This window comes from Giraffa tippelskirchi, chromosome 9, assembly GCF_054371585.1.
Source record: "Giraffa tippelskirchi isolate mGirTip1 chromosome 9, T2T-mGirTip1v1.2.pri, whole genome shotgun sequence".
Classification (NCBI taxonomy): domain Eukaryota; kingdom Metazoa; phylum Chordata; class Mammalia; order Artiodactyla; family Giraffidae; genus Giraffa; species Giraffa tippelskirchi.
Window position 1 is genome coordinate 165,221,225 of NC_137283.1, and position 19,896 is coordinate 165,241,120.

General features: G+C 53.7%; 1 protein-coding gene across 3 annotated transcripts in view; it reads left to right on the top strand.

Annotated features, from left to right (window-relative positions):
* Window positions 1–19,896, top strand: part of SMOC2 (SPARC related modular calcium binding 2) — a 155,997-nt gene that overhangs the window by 128,168 nt on the left and 7,933 nt on the right. For all 3 annotated transcript variants that reach the window (XM_081531074.1, XM_081531072.1, XM_081531073.1), the window contains exon 10: window positions 18,383–18,482. In XM_081531074.1, coding sequence (XP_081387200.1) covers window positions 18,383–18,482 — 100 coding nt within the window. The remainder of the gene's footprint in view (window positions 1–18,382; window positions 18,483–19,896) is intronic.

The following is a 19,896-nucleotide window of genomic DNA, read 5'->3' on the forward strand; positions in this document are numbered from 1 at the left end:
ACTGTTGCTTCCTGACTTGCATACAGGTTTCTCAAGAGACAGGTCAGATGGCCTGGTGTTCCCATCTCTTTCAGAATTTTCCACAGTTTATTGTGATCCACACAGTCAAAGGCTTTGGCATAGTCAATAAAGCAGAAAGAGATGTTTTTCTGGAACTTTCACTTCAGCCCCGAGTAAAGGCTATTTTCTTTGGTCCTTATAGATGGCAATCAGTTCAGTTGAGTGGCTCAGTTGTGTCTGACTCTTTTCGACCCCATGGACTGCAGTACCCCAGTCCTCCCTGTCCATCACCAACTCCCGTTGTTTACTCAAACTCATGCCCACTGAGTCGGTGATGCCATCCAACCATCTCATCCTCTGTCGTCCCCTTTTCCTCCTGCCTTCAATCTTTCCCAGCATCAGGGTCTTTTCATGTTGATGTTAAATAAACCGAGTCTGTATCATTTAGGTGTTGCCACATTGATGCCTACACTATGCAGGTAACACCTATTTAAACTAAAGAATCATGTTGATGCCAGTCAGAGTTACACACGCACCTTTACATGATTCTTATTAGATCAAAATTCTTTATAGTGTGGCTCTCATTATAAGATGGCCTATATTGGACCCTCAGTGATATACTTACTGTTAAGGGAACCACAAGAGAACTGTTATAAAGTTATCGTCCTTGGTCATGGAACACAGACAGACACACACAGACATGCCCACCCGCCGTGGACACCGTCTGCGTCTGGTCTGATGAGGCATGATTTAGCAGAGTTAACAGGGATGGGTGGACTCCCTGTCCACTCCCGGCCCCTTACATCCTGTGCAGCAGGTCTCCCACTGGCCTGCACAGAGGTTCCCGTGCAGGGTCTGCTCCCAGAGCCACCGGACACCTGGGCCCCGGGGTCCTGGGAGATGCGAAGGGTTGTGCTGCCCCTTCTCCATTTGCCTCAGGCACCTGGGATGGAGCTTGAGATGAGGGTGCGTGGGGAAGGGTGATGCTACAGGTCACTCACCAGGACGCCCCAGTCCAATGTCCGTTTCCAGCCCGGCAGAGACAGGAAGTAGGACTCGGGGTGCCAGGGCTGCGGGTGAGCCGAGAGTGGTCCCCGCTGTGTGCTCTGGGGGGAGGGGTCTGCAGGAGGCCTGGCCAGTGTAGGCTCTGGGCCAAAAGTCAGTCCTGCTCTCTCGCCTGTGTCCTTAGGCTTCATTTCTTCCATCTTGGCATCGGGCTTTGATGGTCTTATTTTCAGGCTCTTTCCTCCTAGTAAAAGTAAGTGCCTCGGCCTCAGTTCGCTGGTAGGTTTCATGCACCATCTCCTGGAAAGTGTCATTTGCCTCCTGGACTCTGCGAGGGCGTCTGCACAGCGAAGGTGGGCTGGGGGTAGGTGGCCCAGGACTCCTGGGTCTGGCAGGTGGACGTGACCTTGTGCCCACCCGCCCTGCCCAGAGTGCCCGCTGCACCGTCAGGAAGCAGCTCAAAGCCGAGAAGAAACAAACAGAAGCCTCTGGGCTTCCTCCCTAGGGAAGGCGGCCGCCTGGTGAGGAGGAAGTGGACCCTGTTTTTACACTGTCACTGGCCTGTCGCACACCGTCCGGCCGCGGTGAGGACAGTGAGCTGGCTTTTGTAGTCAGTCAGGGACCTGCTGAGCTGAGTGGTTCCATGCAAAGGAAATGGAACGTCAACAATCGCAGTGTTGGTGGGTGCAGAAACTCCTCCGCCTGACCGGCATCCGATCCTGAGTGAGGGACACGGAGAGGTCTTGATGCCTTAGAGACGAGTTCCTAACTGCTTAGGAGGGCATCGGATGCTGAAGGCATCTCTTCTCCTTAAATGTGGGTGCTACCAGCCCATCCCCAGCTCCGCCCAGGCCGTGTCCCCCAGCAGCACGATGCTCTGCTCACGGGCCTGGACCAGACTTACCGTTTCCTCCTCGGGGTGGGGGCGAGGCCGCTGTGGCTTGGGGAACTGGAGACAGAAGCGTCTGAACCCGGCTGTTGGCCTCTGCGACCTTTCCTTTTTGGAAGGAATTGGCCACGTGTGCAAGATTTCTGCAGGCCGAGCTCGAAGTACTTGGGACGGTTTGGAGTCTGGGATGCAGCTGCACTTTTATGTGCATTTTAGGAAAGAGTCGGTGTCAACATGGTTACCAGGGCAACGTGGTTACCAGGGCAACGTGGTTATGGAGCTTAGCCATGACATTCCCACAAACACGCCTGCAACCACTGGGGTCTCATCTCTGCTGGCTGCGAAGTTCTACTGCAATCTGCATCACTTGGGCTGTAGAAGGCAAGGTCCCTACTCTCTAATCGTCGCCCCCAAAGAGAGGCTCTGGGTCAACCCTTTATGACTGTAAGTGACCACTTACTGGTATATAGTTAGCAAACTTTCAGACCTCCAGCGGGTACATAAGCCTGTATTTTCCAGCCTTTTTATCTTGGAGGGTCCATGTCCTTCTGAATCAGGGGTCTCTCCTGGTGCCGAGGATGATGGCTGAAGGAGACTTGGGCTGCACCTGCTTAAAAACCCTTGTTAGGCTGACAATATGGCCCTCGAGGTGCAGGGCCTTCTTGCCCAGTTCTCTGTGCATGCGTGGAGCCAGCTGCCTCTGGAGGAGAAGTTGGCCCTCGCCTCCGCAGAAGGGGCCCCTTCTCTCCGGTCTGTGTTATCATGAGGCTTCTCAGTTCATGTGATTCTCAAGGCAAACGGCTCCTCATGTAACCAGACTCGGAGGAGAGATACTCTCCAGGTCCCCAGTGTCTGGGAGGAGCTCAATCTTTATCAAAATCTAAGAAAAATGCACACAGTTTGCACAAGAGAATTGTCCCCACTCTTGGTCTTCTAGAGCCTTCACTTCAGATTAGCCGGAGGCGCGTGTGTACAGACCACGGGCCGCCCACTGCTGAGATGCCTCTGCCCACTTCAGGCTGTGTCCCAGGCCGACACTGGCAGACCTTACAAACAGCCCTGCAGACTGCTGTTTTCCGAGACTCGGGTGCCGCGCCGTCAGCCCCTGCACTGCCGTGCTCGGTCCTGGAGACAGGCTCTCTCTTGTTTCAGGATGGAGAAGTGGCCCTGACCTCTGGCGCACTCAGTCCTGCTCTGTCCACGCTGGGCTTTTTCCTCTGATTGGCTTTCTCTCCCTGCAGTGGTCCGTCTACACCAAAGGTGCTGAGATGAAACTCGCCCTATGTTCCACTGTCTGCTTTACCCTTATTTTTTCTGGATGTTGATGTCTCTCTCATTTCTTAAATCTAATTTTATTCTGATGTAGGGCATGAACTTTGCCATCTTCCTGGGGTTGTCAATGCACGCCTCCCATAAATACAACCACAGGGCGCCTTTCGTCTTCACAGCCGTGCCCTGCTGACACCACACACATGTGCGTGAAGGTGCCAAGTGTGGGCTGAGACCATGGTGAGGTCACACGTGTGCATGAAGGTGCGCAGTGTGGGCTGAGACCACGGTGAGGTCACACGTGTGCGTGAAGGGGGCGCTGACAGTCACTCTGCGTGATCACGTCCTGACAAGCCAGGGCTAGCGTGCTTGGCCCTGCCTCGGTTCAGAGCTGCTGAGAGCCTGCGCTGTCCTGGGAGGGGGCAGCTTTGGGTGGACAGCAGGATCTCTGAGTGCAGAGACCTGTGCCATTGGCCTGACACCACGGGGTGTGGCAGTCCCATCCAACCCCCAGAAGCCCTGGAGACGACGCCTGAGAGCGCTGGGCCCTGAACTCAGCTCAGGAATAGGAGTTTGATGGTGGGGTTGGGAGGTCGGAGAAGAGGGTCCGTGCCTGCCGGACCCTGCAGTGTGTGTTCCTGGAGAAAGTGGGTTTGAGATAAATTGTTAGGAATGGGAAAGACACAAGTAGGCAGAGAATGGAGGCTATTTCAGGGAGAATGAGCACCTTGGGCACAGGGCAGAAGTGAGAACCACGTGATAAATGAGCCTAAGAGCCCGTTTGGAAGAGCTTCTATTCCAGGAAGAGGTGGATGTGGTTCCTCTGGTTTTGTTTTCATATTTAATCATATCGTCATACTTTTCTAAGGAGGATAGGATTTCCAGCTACAGTCATCAACTGCAGATCCAAGTGAGAAGCGTGCATGTGATCTTTCTTCAAGGATCCCCTCTTTACTTTGAATCATGGATTTTAGACTCCTGTCCCAGCTTATTAGGGACGACCCTCCTCTCGGTGCCCTTTCCAGGTTTGCCACGAGAGCATTCAAGTCCTCATCAGGCACATCCCTGCAAAGGTTTTTAGGAAATGAGAAAACCGAAGACAGGACCTCACAGCCTTTCCTCGGAAAGCTCCTTAGAGATGGACGCTGGTCTGTCCATTGACATCAAACCTTCTTCCTGAGGCCTTTGAACCAGAGGCAAGTCCACTGACCTTTATCACCTGCGGAGACATAACAGGTGGTCAGAGGTGGAGCCTGGGAGGTCTGGTCCAGTTGGATCCATATCCCCTGGGAATGGAGGTTGCTCCTGCCATTAGGAGTTTGTGTAAAAGGAGAACAAGCCAAGCCAGTCAGGTTCCCACTTCTCTCCTAACAATGTGAACTAAAATGCCTTCATCCTTCGTCCGTGGCCAGGTTCCTTTCCGTTTCTTTTGCCCAGAATAAGCAGGGCTGTGGATGAGCTGGAGAATAAAGTTTGGTAAATTTGCAGATAATCACTGAATGTGGAGAAATGTGTGTATACGAAATCTCTTGACATTTGAAAACTTGAGAAGCCATGGCAGACTTGCCTCCTCCCTAGAGGTCTGAAAAGTGTTTTGCCTGTTTCTTCATTTCTGGGACAAACTTGCACATCTCAGAGATGATGGGCAGGTGAGCCCAGACGGTGTCCTTGGTAAGTGCTGGCTGCAGACACGCCGTTACATGGACCAGGGGGTGCTGGGAGGTGGACACACCACCCTCACATGCCTGGATTGGGGAGCCTGGCATGGCCGCCATCCAGCAGGCTGTTCTAAGGGCTGATGCACACTGCCACCTCCCAGGTCTTCTGAGGGTGGAGCTGAGCCCGTGTCACAGGTCGGCCCAGCACAGGGCCCAGTGCCTGTAATGACGCACATAGGCTGAAATGAGCTGATGGCCACCTTCACCGGGATGTTCCTCTCAGGAACCCTGTAGGCTGACGCGTGCACGGGAGGTCCCTGAGCCCTACCCCTTCCTGCCCAGGCTGTAATGTACATCTCCCATAGTTAGCTCTCACCGCAAAGGATTGTGATTTTATTTTATTTTTTAATTAAAGAAAAAAAATCAAGAGTTCCCACTGGATAATCAAATCATGTAAGCTTCACATGTACAACACTGTGTTTCTACTTCTGTCTACACAGCCTTGATCTCCCACCAAAGTGGGGTTTCCACCAGTCACCACACAGGTGACCCCTTTACCTGTTCCTCCCTCCCACCTTCCCTTCCCCTTCCCCAGCCTGTTCTCTGTATCTGGGGGTTGGTTTTTGTTCAGTTTGTTCATTTATTTTGTTTGGTTGTTTGTTTTTTAGATTTCACATATGAGTGAAACCATATGCTATTTGACTTTCTCCATCTGGCTTATTTCAGTTAGTGCAATACCCTCCAAAACCATTCATGTTGTAGCAAATGGCAGAAGTTCATTTTTTATGATTGAGTAGTATTCCATTGTGTGTACACACCACACCATCTCTTACCGTTCATCTGGGCAGGTACTTAGATTAATTCCATATCTGGGCTGTTGTAATATGCCACTATGTACATTGGGATGCATGCATCTTTTTGAATTAGGGTTTTCATTTTCTTTGAATAAATACTCAGAAGTGGGATTACTGGACAGTTCTAGTCTTAAGCTTTTGAGGAACCTGCATACAGTTTCCGTAGCAGCTGCACCAGTTGACAAAGAATCCTTTGGGACGTATTCAGAATATGTGGTTCTGAGAGCGGCCTGTGACTAAAATGGGAGGTGGCTGTTTGCAGCTGTTTTTCAAGGCTGAGGCTCCTAGACTGACAACTGGCCAACGTCTGGGCCCCTGTGCGGCTTGGGGAGATCCCCCGGGAGGCTGTGGGGTTTACACCCCGCACAGCATCAGGAACGTCTTACGCCTTTGTCTGCACCTCTGCTTGATTCCAGGCAGAGACCTCAGTGCCGTCGGCTTCCCTCCTGGTTCCCTCCACTCTTTAGAAAATGTGTGGCTCTTGGTCAGTTTCTGAGCTTTGTTCCAACACGACGTTGTGTGATGTTTGACTCTGAGGGCCCATTACCAAGGGCTTTTCAGACTCTCATGAGAGATGAGAGGCACAGGCCCTCCCCAGGGGTTGAGAAGTGAGGGTCCTAAGCTGAGGAGGGGGGCTGGGCAGGTGCCCGGGACCAAGGGGGCAGCGCCCAGTGGGCTCCCGAGGGGACCAAGGGGGCAGCGCCCAGCGGGCTCCCGTGGGGACAAAGGAGATGGCGTCCAGTGGGCTCCCGAGGGGACCAAGGGGGCAGCGCCCAGCGGGCTCCCGAGGGGACCAAGGGGGCAGCGCCCAGCGGGCTCCCGTGGGAAGGGTCTGTACTCCAGACTGCAGAGCCATCTCCCTGTGGTGCAGGCGGTGGTGAGCCTGCACGGAGGATGTGACCCAGCTCTTCCGATGGTGTCCAGGCTCTCGGCGGTGACGGGGTCACTCAGAGGGGCTTCCTCCTGGGCAGAGCTGATGGGCACTGGGCATGGCCCCGTGGGGCTGGAGTTCTGTGCAGGGCGGGCGTCTGGAGCCCAGAGCCCTGCAGCCCACTGCGTCCCCGGCTGCCTTTCAGGGGCACCTTGGTGCTCGAGGGGCTTCCAGCCCCCATGCCAGCCTTTCGTTTTATAAGCCTTCATTCTCTATTTTCATTAGTGTTTTGTGTTAACCCCCCACCCCCACCCCCACCCTCTGTTTTTGGAGGAGCCTGGTGGGCTGCAGTCCATGGGGTCACAAAGAGTCAGACACGACTGAGAGACTAACACAGGTAAAGGTGTGAATTCATCTGTTTTAAGTCAGCTTTGAAAGCAGGAATCTTCCACATAGAATGTTCATGGGTTCAACAGACAGTTTCTGGTGAGAAATGCCCAGGGCTTTCACTCCAAACTGTTCCAGGAGGTACGTGAGAATAAGTCCGAGCGTTTGTTCCATAAATGCGGATCCTAATGTGGGAGCCCTGCTCCGTGCAGTGGATATTTGGCACTGAGCCCTGGGCCCCTGAGGACGCGCTGATCTGAGCATGCAGCCCTCACTGGGGCACTCCCTCCCACCAGGACTCTCTGGCAAGTTTGTCCGCGTGATGCATGACCTGTCGGCTCCGATGCAGCTGCACAAACCGAGACTCGCTTCTCCGCTCTGCTCACTGAGGCGGAGCTTCAGGGCAGCCCCTGCCGGTCCAACCCCTGCCCCCTGCGCCCCGACAGGGACTTCCAGCCCCACCAGCTTCTGCCCAGCCAAGCCCACTGGCCCCTCTGGGACACTCCACATGGATGCCTAGGGCACTACAGGCTTTAGTCCCAAGAGAAACGATGCGCCTTTGAAGGACGTCATTACACATTTTCTGATGGAAACGCAAGTTCATAAGCGCAGACCTCTTTGGACTCTGTGTTCACCCCTAGATCCAGCTTCATCACTCTGCCAAGCCAGGAAACCCCATGTTGTTGGGGCCATAGTTTCAAACAGTGCCGGTCGCTGAGTCAGACATGGATGTGTTTAAAGCGTCTCTTGTGGTGGTGGTACTCAAGTAGCTTTATTTTGAGGTTACAGTCTTTCTTTGTTGTTATCAGGTGCTGGGAGGAAGGCTGAGGATTCTGGCATGGAGGGTCCTGGGCAGACTTGAGGCTTTAGAGGGCTGGGGTGGGCATGGAGGACCCTGGGCACAGGGCAGTGAAGCGGAGGTCAGTCTTAGAGCTGCAGGGCTGGTGAGGAAAGTGGCAAATCTCCATCAGGGGGGACGGTTGTGGTCAGCGTGGTCCTGAGCCCCACCCCGCCCCATCCTGGTGGACAGGACACCAGGAAGACAGCAGGATCAGGCAGTGAAATATGTGGGGTCAGTAACGTTTAGGTCACTAACATCAAAACAGCTTCCAAGTCTGGAATGTTGTCTTGTTATCAGTCATGCTATTTGTGACTCAGACAAAGAGAAGAATTTGAAATTCAGGCAGAGTTGAAGTGACACGAGGAAGAAGCAAACTTTTTTTTTAAAGGAGAAAATGACTCTCGTGTGCTTTTGTTCATGCACAGTTGCTCTGAGCCGGACCCGGCTGGACCCGACAGGCTGACCATGGGGTCCAGAGGGCTCGACACCCTCACCCTAACAGTTGCTCTGAGCCGGACCCGGCTGGACCCGGCTGGACCCGGCAGGCTGACCGTGGGGTCCAGAGGGCTTGGCACCTCACCCTAACAGTTGCTCTGAGCCGGACCTGGCTGGACCCGACAGGCTGACCGTGGGGTCCAGAGGGCTCGGCACCTCACCCTAACAGTTGCTCTGAGCCGGACCCGGCTGGACCCGGCAGGCTGACCATGGGGTCCAGAGGGCTCGGCACCCTCACCCTAGAAAGGTTTCAGAAGTCGATGCTTTCAGTATAGAGTTTTCTTTGTTTAGATTCTACTGTAGTTTCTTGTCTCATTCATCAAATTCTCGGCTGAATTTGCCATTTTTGGCTCTGAGTGGCAGGTCTGGACATAAAGGGAAAAAAAACCCCAAAACCCAAGACATGTTGCTTGAGTCCTTTCCAAAATGTGACCCTACCTTCTGCTTCTGCAAGATTCAGCCTTTGGTGACTCGCCCAAATTCTGCCCAGAACATAACTGCTTCCATTCTGTAGGGAAGAAACAGAAAAATCATCAAGGCAGCTTTCCTTACTGTGTTTATCTGTGAAGGTTCACGCTCGCCTTTGCATTGAAACTGATTAAAACTGGGACTTGGCCTGGTCCTGAGATGCAGACATTCGAGCAGATTCCCAGAGGTGTCCAGTTTCTGCCTCGGCAGAGCAGAGAGTCTGCAGGCCCGTGACTGGCACAGCGGCTGAGGGCACCTACCTGAAGGTGGGGTGGCGTCTACCTCTTATCCCTCGTGCCTGGTTTAAATTTCCGCCCGAATCACAAGGGTGCAGAGATGGCGCAGGTCCCTGTTCCATTTGCTGCCTGATGCGGGGGTGCGGGGGTGTGGGGCTGGGACTGTGAGTGGGGGCGGCCCCAGCCCACCCCCCTCCCAGGCGGCAGCACGCAGGCCCACTCTGTCATCTCACGAGCTTTGCTTCCGTGTCTGGGGCTCCGAGGAGGTGACCGCTGCATGCCTTTGGGTGATTAAACCCCAGGGGGCCCAGAGACTGGCTGGTGGGTCACTGGGCGTCGTTGGCCATGCCCTTCACCTCCTGCTTCCTCGAGTCTGTTGTGGACCATCACGTCGTTTTGCGGTTACTGTGGTTGCGTGGTGGAGGTCTCTCTCCCTCTGTCCTGTGTCCCAGCCCTCGCTTTCTCCTTCCCTTCCTCATCGTCCCTCCCCCTCCCTCTCCCCTCCCCCTCCCTCCACAGCGGACCTTGCGTGATGGGGGGTCTGACCGGCAGAAGGAAGGGAGGGAAGCCAGGGCAGGCCCAGAGCCTCTGCGGAGTGAAGGGCGGGGGCCCAGGCTCCGTCTCTGCTGCAGGTCCCAGGCGCTGATTGGCAGTTAAGGAGGCGGCAGAAATCGCCCAACGCTCTGGGATGGCTATGAAAACACTGGCTCACTCTTAATATTTTAAAAGTGTAGCAAAAGGCAACCTCACTTGAAATCCAGTCAAGGTCATGGGTGCTTTAAAGTGTGATTTACAAGCACGGCGCAGAGCAGAGGCTTATTCTTTACGACGGAGATGAAGGGCTTTTTACGGGTTTGTGGTGTGAAAACACGCAGGCTGTCTACCTGGCTGTTTAGCCCGGCTCTTTCTTCAGTTCCTCATTAAGGGTGTGAGAGGGCTGAGCCATAGAGCAAGGCGTTGAAAGGAGATGAACTGGGAACCCGGGAAGGAAGCTGTCTCCCCTGGAGGGGAGGCGGGAAGAAAGCAACCAGCCTGTGTCTGGATGCCCAGGCCGGGTCCAGGCCTCATGGCCTGCGGGGCGCTGGGCCCAGGCCGTCCGCTCGCTCCTCCCTCTGGCCAGGCCGGGCGGATGCTGGGCTGTGGGGTGAGGGGCGCTGTGTCCTCTGCGTCTTCATGCCGAGCTCCTGGGGCAGAGACCTCCCTGCACCCCTGGGTCACCTGAATCAGCCAGGCTTTGGTCTGGTTACGCAGCTGAGATTCCATCCACTGTTCTCATTCATGGGATGTCACCTTAGATTCCGCGGGTCAGGGACAGGTGCAGCTGTGGGTACAGTGTGCCCGCCAGGCATGTGGCCCTCATCCCTAGGGCTGCAGTAAGAACCTTGTCACTGTTGCTGCATTCCCAGCCCTAGGACACTTGCCCATCAGCAGCTGTCCTTCCAGGGGCAGCCCTGGATCAGCCCGCACAGGAAGGTGGCCCCTGGTCTCAGGGAATAGTTCAGAGATGCTATCAGCAATGCCTGCCTGCACTGCTGGGCCCACTGGTGGAGAATGCGCCGTGAATAAAGAAATACGTGTGTTCAAAAGCGGAAAGCAATGCTTCTGTACCCAGCACGGCATCACCGCTCCCTCCTGAGTCGTAAATAGACACACATGATTCCCGAGCATGGTGACCTCGGTTCTTGGAGAGACGCTGGGGCACTGAGCTGAGCCTGGCAGTCAGAGCCCCTCCAGAGGGTGGCTGGCACCACGTGGACTGGCCACATCTCCTCAGGAGCCTCCTCTTGGGGTAAGGACGTGCTCTGTCCCCGCCATGGCCCCACGGTCTGTCTGGTCGAGTTGAGTGGAGGGAGCTGCCCACACGACCTCACATCATGTCTGGTGCTGCAGCAAGGATAGGGAGAAGGGCCGGTGTGCCAGGCTTCAAGAGAAGACAGTGGGTGCTCACTCCTCCATGGTCTTCAAGATGCTCCGTGCACCCGTTTCACAGTCAGGGATCATTCAAGACGTTGTGCTCAGGAGAAGGGCTGGGCAAAGTCTGAGAGACAGGGAGGGGAGGATGAAGCCCGTGAATCAGGAACCATGACCGGTGACCCTCATCCTGGGAACGGCATCTGCAGGTCAGGACACCTCGTTATCACAGGGACGTGTGTCCTCAAAGGCTCCCGTTTCTTAGCTCCCTGGGGACCGTCCCCAGCGTGGGAGCTGAGGAAAGCCTGTGCCTCCCGCAAGCGGATTCTTTCTTCTGTCACCATCAGCCCTCCTGTCTCGTCACCACTGCTTCAATTTTTAAGCTCTTTGAGGGTAAAAGCGGCACTTCTCCCGGAAGGTATGGCTAAGAGTTACACACAAATGTTTGAGGACGTACTGTCGTCCTTGAGAAGTGCAGGGGACTCAGGACACACACACCGTCTCTCGGATGCATATCCCACTGAACTCATCAGTTATTGCCAGTTCCTGGCACACGTGCTGGGCTCAGACGACCCACCCAAAGGAGAACTAAAACCAAAGGCCCGAGCGCGGCGTGTCCAGCCCAAGGAGCCTCAGGCACTGAGAGCACCAGGAGGAGGACTCTCCGAGCCCGACTTCCTCTGACCCCTTCTCCAGGAGAATAACTTCTGGGGTCCCTTAGGCGTCGACTTTAGCCAAGCTCTGATGTTCACCAATGCATTAATGAATGTTAAGTAATCAAAACATAGCCTCAGTCCAAAACTCCTCTTTGTTTAGAATGAAAAAATGTGTAGAAAATATGAAAATAAATATATAGAGTATGTAAATATTAGAAGAGATGAAAGCCTAGAGCTCATACACAGGAGTAGTGATTTCGCTTTTAATCTGAAGGTCGTAAAGTTTTGTGCTTTTCCTTTAGGGCCTTTTGTGAGAATGAACTTACTGTGTCCCACATCGGTGTCCCGAAGTATGAACGTGTGTGTGCGCGCGCGTGCGCAGACACGCTCAGTCACTCAGTCGTATCCGACTCTTTGTGACCCCATGGACTGCAGCCCACCAGGCTCCTCTGTCCATGGGATTCTCCAGGAAAGAATACTGGAGTGGGTTTCCAGACTTTCCCCAGGGGAGCTTCCCAACCCAGGGATCGAACCCAGGGCTTGAACCCAGGTCTCCCATACTGAGGGTGGGTTCTTTACCACTGAGCCACCAAGGAAGCCCAAAAACATATGAGGAGGCGTCTTGATTATGTCTCTCCTGCAGTGCGGGGGCCTCCTGGTTCCAACACTGTCCTCTTTTTTTTGTAAATTGTATTGTTTACTTACTTTTGGTTGTGCTGGGTCTTCGTCGCTGTGGCGAGCACGGGCTCCTCTCTGGTTGCGGTACTGAGTGCTCATTGCAGCGGCCTCTCTGGCTGCAGAGCACGGGCTCCAGGCCCACGGGCTTCAGTGGTCGCAGTGCCCTGCCTCAGTGGCTCTGCAGCAACCTGAACCCTCCCGGACCGGGGATGGAACCCGTGGCCCCGCACTGGCAGGCAGGCTGCTAACCACCGGACCGCCAGGGAAGTCCGAACACCATCATCTCGACCGTGACACTCAGTTCCCAGCTAGTGGGGATGTTTAGAAAGACATATTTTCTGTACTTTTTATTAGCTGCAGATGCATTTTAAACATGTTTTAAGAATTTTTCTGATTACTTCTGTTTAATGTTTTTAACATTTGAACTGCATATAAAGTTAAATGTTAAGAAAAAGGCACTTATTAAATTAAGGCAGGTTGTCCTGAGGTGGAAGTGTGGGGGTGGGAAGTAGGGTTAGTGAAGTTGCAGGAACTCCAGGTGCGGGGACCCCTTCTGGATCCTGGGGCCCCAGGTGGGATGCCAGGACCCCAGGGCCTGAGATGGGCTTGCTGTACGGGTTTGGGGCACGTCAGTGCGTGGGAAACAACATGCCAGCTCCACGTCTAGCTGAGGAGAGCCTGGACTAGGGAGGAGCCTGGTGTTCTGGCCGAGTGGAAGCGGGGCTGTGGGCTCGTGGGCAGGTGGAGGTCAGAGCAGACCTCGGAGGCTGCGCTGTCGGAGGCTGCACAGCAGAGAGCCCGGTCCCTCACGCTCCAGGCTGGAGACGGTCTCCCCGCCGTGTCTCGGGTCTCAGGGCCCTCCACGCAGCGCCAGAGTCTGCAGACCTCCCCTTCTCTCCTCCACTGCTCTGCTCTGAGTTAAACTGTAGGGACCAGGGTCCTGCCATTTTATCCCCCACTTCTATAACTGACCAGCCTGAGGATGGTCTTATTCAATGCCTCACTTTCGCCTGCTCGTCTGCAGGAGGAGTCTCCCTCCAGGGAACAAACCCGCTTCCTCTGCACACGGGGACGGAGGTGATGTTCCGGCTCCGGCACACGTGGTTTGTGCAGGGAGCGTGTTGCAGCTCCCCTCTCCCCACCAGTAACACAGGGGAAAAAAGTAGCATGATTCATCCTGTGTTTGCACTCACTTTCAGGCAAAGGTAATTGAGAAAGAAATTGCAAACCACTCAGCCGCTTTTATGTAGTCCAAAATATTGTACATGAAATAAAGGGATTTAAAATCTGCAGACTAAAGGTAGGAGAAGGGGACGACAGAGGTTGAGATGGTTGGATGGCATCGCCAACTCAGTGGACATGGGTTTGAGCAAACTCTGGGGTTGGTGATGGACAGGGAGGCCTGGCGTGCTGCGGTTCATGGGGTCGCAAAGAGTCGGACACGACTGATGCGACTTAGCAGCAGCAGCAGCAGCAGCAGCAGCAGCAATTTGTAAATTGTGTTAGTCTTTAGGCCAGAGTGGGTATAATTCACTGCAGAGAGACAGTTATCAGTATTTGTCGTCACATTTCTAGAGGAACAGGTGCAACTTAATTGCAGTTTCTCACAACCTTTGGAGGCAGCAGGTGGTGGCTCTCGCTTCTGACCCACACCCTGTAGGTCAAATGTGTTCATGTCACTCTGGGAAACCGCACAAAACTAGACTTCCCTGAAAATTTGTATGATAAATTCTTAAAAGTTTGGGAGAAGGCAGACTTCCAAAATTGAGGAGTTAAAACTGTAAACAGGGAAGTAGATAATTAACCGTGGGATGAATACATGTGCAGGCACGTACGCACACAGCTCCTCAGAGGGATCCAAAAAATCAGAGAAAGGCTTTTTATTTCCATTTCGTGTTATTTCTCACCTATGTTAGTTTTACAGACATGTGAAATAATAAACCAGCCAGATGACACTTTTAAGCCTACTCGGTGCTAGATGCTTTAAAGCTCGATTGATGACTGTCACTGTCCCCTGACCCGCAACCCCCAGACCTCACCTGCTGGGCAACGCACAGACCTCAGTTAGGCACTGGTGTTGGCTGACATGGTCCAACGCTGTGTACTACGTATTATGTACTATGTACTATGTACACCATCCATTGAGGACATCGCCAGCCCGCCTTCCCTGTCTCGGTGTTGGCTTTCCTCTCGAGGGCGATCCTGAGTGTGCTGGGGAGGGGAGAGAAGCGGATACCGGTAACCATGTGGAGTGGAGTTTCCTAGCGTGGTCAAGGTCTCAGCCCCGAAAATGTCTCCGTGTGTATTTGCAAGAAAAAGGGAAAAGGTGAAACAGTCAAGTTGCTGAAGTCAGTAATTTCTACACCAAAAACGTCTATTTTTAAAAATAAAGATGTTTCATAGGCAGGGCAGAACGCATTCATTTTAAGAGTTAACAAGTCAAATAGTTTTTAAGGCATCAGCTATGAAACTAGGTTCCCTGGGGCCACACGGCGCCTGGTGTCTGGGCAGCAGCGGCCAGCCGGCTCGCTGCTGAGGGGCTCGCTGGGCCCGAGGACCGAGGCTGGGACGCGGCCATCCGCTCACGCGGGTCAGGCCGGGATTAGAACCCAGGTGTCTGCTCAGGACTCCGACAGGATGCCAAGTATTTTCCTTGGATTTCACAGATAAATGAAATCGACTGAGCATTTCCAAGCCAAGCAGGATGCTGGATTTTGCCTTGAATGTGTAAATACATGGTTGCAGTCCTTCTGCTTCTAACTTTGAGAAGGGCAGTCTGGTTCTCCCCGTGCAAGCGTCTCTTGAATGGGCTGTCAGGTCTCTGTGGAAGGTGCTGGTGCGTGGCTGTCCCTGCCCTGAGCCCTCCAGGCCTGCTCCACGTCCAGCAGGGAGCGAGCCTGTGGGTGGACACAGGTCAGCGGTGACTCTGGGTCCCGTCCTGGAGCCTCCGGCCATAGTTTCCCCAGCACGAGGTTTACAGGCGCTGAGGGCCGTGTGAGGCCCTGTGGGCAGAAGGAATGGAGGGGAGCTGCTGCGGGGGAGGCCAGGCCCCCTCGGGTGGGCACCCGCTATCCCCAGGTGAGTGGCTCACTGAGTTGGGCTCGGGGCTTGGGAGGCTGCGTGGCCACGGCCCATGGTCTGCAGGCAGGACACTGAGGTCTGTGGTCGTCGCTGTGGCCCGCGGCCCGAGGCAGCGAGTGTGAGGGAGGCTGGGGCCATTCTGTGCTTCCTGGGAAGTCCGATGGCTGGGGGGCCCGCTCCCTCTGCCCCCCAGCTCTGAGGTTCCTCGGGAGGCCCAGTCTGTTTCATGGTACCGCTGTCATTTCTCATTATAACCAGAAGCCACTTTTTAATCGTGTGCTCTCTGATTTTTTCCTTCTGATTTCATCTCATTTTTACAAATATCGTGGAGGATGAGCAGGCCTGGGACTCCTGTGTCCCCAGGAGGAGGCGTCCTCCCAGGAGAGCTGAGGAAAGCCACGGGGTGAGGTGCAGGCAGGAGGTGAAGGCGGTCCTTGCCGCCTCTCCATCCTCGGTCTATCAGCCCTCGGTACCGCCTCACCCTGGACATATTGTCTTTGCTGTCCAGTGGCTCAGTCATGTCCGACTCTGCGACCCCATGGACTGCAGCACGCCAGGCTTCCCTGTCCTTCACCGTCTCCCGGAGTTCGCTCAAACTCATGTGCATTGAGTCGATGATGCCATCCAGCCATGTCATCCTCTGTGTAGGGATTATTTTCCCAGGATGCTGGCCACAGTGGGTGCTGCCCGGCCCTATTTGTCCGCACATGTATTCGGAGATGGTGCAGTTATTTCTGTTTCATGAGGGGCTGTCCTGGAAACCAGCAGCTGCAGGTCTGAGAGTGTGAGGTCACCCAGCATCGTCTCCCCGTCAGGTGAGGATGTGGACCCACGTGCCGGGGTCTGCTGGATCTGAGCAGTGCTCACCCCCGAGTGCCAGGCCTCCATCCAGGTCTGAACATGGGCTTGTGGAGAAAGCACAGCACTGTCGTCGGGGTGCCCATCGCAGGTTGGCATTGCGTGTGCGATTCCCAGTTGTTCCCATCAAAGCTCGTGTCCACATCCACAAAGCGTGGGCGGGAACCATCTCAGGAGCCGCAGCTCCATCTCTTGGTGCCTAAACCATCTTGTCCTTTTCTTTACTCAAGTGAAATTCAGTCTCAGAGGGTAAAGCGTCTGCTGCAATGCAGGAGACCTGGGTTCCATCCCTGGGTTGGGAAGATCCCCTGGAGAAGGAAATGGCAATCCACTCCGGTACTCTTGCCTGGAAAATCCCACGGACGGAGGAGCCTGGCAGGCTACAGTCTATGGCGGGCCTCAGTCTATGGGGTCGCAAAGAGTCGGACATGACTGAACGACTTCACTTTTACTTTCTTTCAAACCATCTTGTCCTTTTCTTTACTCAAGTGAAGTTCAGTGTCTTTGCAAATAAACATGAAAGGTATTCTTTTGTTGGACTGAAGTGACCTCTCAAATGCAAAATATAACCCTCAGCAGGAAGATACCTGTGCTTTAAAATCTGTAATTTACACCGTGGTTAAAAAAAATGCTATACCAGCATTGACTTAATATTTCTTGGTTTAGAAGTAGATTAAACTTTCCATGTTAACTGTTCTGTGCATTAAAGCCTTCTAAACATTTTAGATGCTATTAGTCTTGTGTTTCATGATGAATATATCTCATTTTCTGGTTAAAAACTTTGTGTTGCTTTACCTCATTTGGGGGATATGATTAAATTAGCAGCAAGTGTAACCGGGGTTGATCCCCAGTGGCGTCATACTCACCACACAAAACACCGGGGTCTTCTGTCCTTACAGCTGTCCAGCCCGGAGCAGTACCGTCAGTTTGGCCTTCCCCAGACGTGGGCCCACACCCTTCTCTGGTGTCCGCAGGCCAGCGGGGTGTGGGAATTCGGTGGGGGGACAGCTGGGCCGGGGTGGGCGGTGCACGCCCTTGGGGACACCCTTGCCTTCCCTGGGCGGGAACCAGCCTCCCTGGCAGTGCGGCTGGCCTGGAGCCCAGCACGCGCAGGCCTGTGGCTGCCCTCTGTCCTCTCGGGGGTCGGCAGGCTGCTCTGGGGGAGCTCAGCGCTGTGGTGAGGGGCGCTGCCCGTCCTGGAGTGGGCGAAGTCCCCGCGTCCAGATGACTGTCCCAGAAATGCTTGCAGCCACAAGTCTGCTGCTTTCTCCCCAGGGAATGGTTAATGTGATACTTTATTTTTTCCTTGAAAAGTAACGTTCTCCCTGGGGGTTTCCCCTATAGATCACAATCTACTTTGCTAATTGTATTCATAGGGGAACAACACAGCTCTTTTTTCACCCTCCCCTAACCCTTAGGGATTTGCATCTGTTTTCTGATATGTGTTTTTAACGAAGTGGAAACCAGCGTAAATGGATTTCTGCTACAGGCAATTAACATGTGCTTGAATAATAATAACAAAAACTCAAGTGTCAAAAGGAGGTTTGTGAAACCCCAGTTCTCCGACTGTGTAAACACGTGGGTCTTGAGTGCTTGGCGGCCGCACACAGCTCTGCCATCCGATCCCTGTGGGGGTTTCCTCCTGCTTCTTGGAGTCCAGGAAAGACAAGCCCAGCCGCGTCTCCTCATCCCGAAACGCTAGGGTGGAGGGGCGTTAGGGACAGTTCAGTGACCTCTTGTAGGTGAAGAGTGTTGTGGAATGTTAAGCTTTGGGTGAAGTCCACTGCAGAATTACTCGAAGTCCACGAGCCATCTTCTGTCTCAGGTTCATCTGACCAGATGCCAGCGTGTCCTCCTCCCGCCCTGTGAGCTTGGGGTGGTTCTCAGCCTCGGAGCTTCCTGCGTAACAGGGGCAGTGATGCCACCCGCCTGGGACTGCCGCTTTGGGGACCAGTGAGATGGTAATGCCCGGGAATCTCAGTGTCACGAAACAATTCAAGAAACCTTAGACTCTGCAGTTTTCAGAAGCTGGGGTTTAAAATCAGCACGTGTGGACTGCAGAGTGCTTGCAGGTGTTCAGATGAACTCACCAATACGAAGTGCCTGACACCCAGATGTCTGACCCCTCAGCCAGCCCTTCTTTCCATTACAGGGAGATCCGTTGTACTCTCTGAGTTCTGGGAAATGCGAAAAGATGTCCATACTTGTTTTTTCTTTTTCCCCAGGTTGTCCTGGTTCCAAAAAGAACGAGTTTCTGACGAGTGTGCTGGATGCGCTGTCCACGGACATGGTCCACGCCGTCTCCGATCCCTCCTCCCCCGGCAGGTGTGTTGCCCTTGACCTCAGAGCAGGGGGCTAGGACGGAGCCTGGTCGCCAGGGGACTCTGGGAAGCTGGAGGGCAGAGTCCAGCCACTGGGGTCTCGGGGGTCAGCTTAGCGGGCACAGCAGGGCCCGGAGCGGAGGAGACCTCTCCCCAAGCGTGAGGTCCTCTCCCGTGTCTGGAGGAGGTCTGTTTAGCAGGTTTTCCTGTAACATGATCAGTCCTGTGAGGATGCTGCCGGCATGGGCTGAGGCCGAGGCCCTGTGGTTTCCCCAGGTTCTATCAGGCTGGGGTGCAGACCCTGGGCGGGGGAGAGGGAGGTGTGAGAGAACCCGGCCCAGAGGGCTCGCTGCTTCGGAATGGCGTTTCAGAGTTAGTCACTGGGTTTTATAAATACTTTGAATTAAATTGTTTGATTTAAAATTCTCAAAATAGGATTTCTTTAGTAAAACATATATGACGTAACATTTACCATCTCAACCCTTTCCAGGGCTGCGATTCAGGGGTGTTAATTGCATTATCACTGTTCAGAGTCTGACTTCTGAACCTCGGGGTCTTGCCCTGAGCGCCCGGCCAATGCTCTATGGTCCTGGGGCTGAGGCTTTGAGCTCCGCTTCCTGAGAGACTGTCGAGTCCCCGAAGCTGACCTGCATCTGTGGGCGACTGTCCGTCCACAGAAGGGTCATTTCCAGTGTTTAATGGCTGCGGTGTCTCAAGCACTGGCTCTCCCCTGTTAATTAGTGATCATCAGTCTCTTTATCTTAAAGCACATTTTCTGACTGGGAACCTCACTGTCTTTATTTGCTTAGAGCACTGGCCTTCCTCCCTTCCTCCCCAAACCTTGATTATTCCATCTATTCTAGCTGATCTAAGATTTCTGGTCTCTTTGGCTCAAAGCCCCCCTCTCTGGGTCTCTCTCTGTCTCTGCTTAAGAGTCAGAATGGAGAAGAATAAAGGGCAGGGCTATGAATCCAGTAGAAAGTTAAACTGTACGAAACCACCCAAAGTTCAGATTGACATCTTATATTCTCAGAAAGATTGCTCTTCTCTGTAAGACTACAATTGAAAGCAGTAAATGAGTTTCTATCCTAGAAGGTCCTCTGAAAGTCTGAGAAACAGTCAATAGTCTCAGAAAGCCCTAATACCTGGGAACGTTTGGTGTTTGACTCACTCTTGACGCTCATGGGAACAGAGATTGACAGCCGGCCAAGGAAGCAAGGACCAGGGATTCCATGAGCACCTGGCGGCATCTTCCGCTTAGTGAGAAACAACGTCGTAACATCGGGGTTTCCAAGATCAGCCTTATATGCAGAACTTCTGGAAGAGTTTTTAACTTAAATCTTAAAATATCAAACTTTCTTTTTCAATCCAGGGTAAGATGTCTGGTTGCCACTTTAGGACACATGCTAATTTTCACC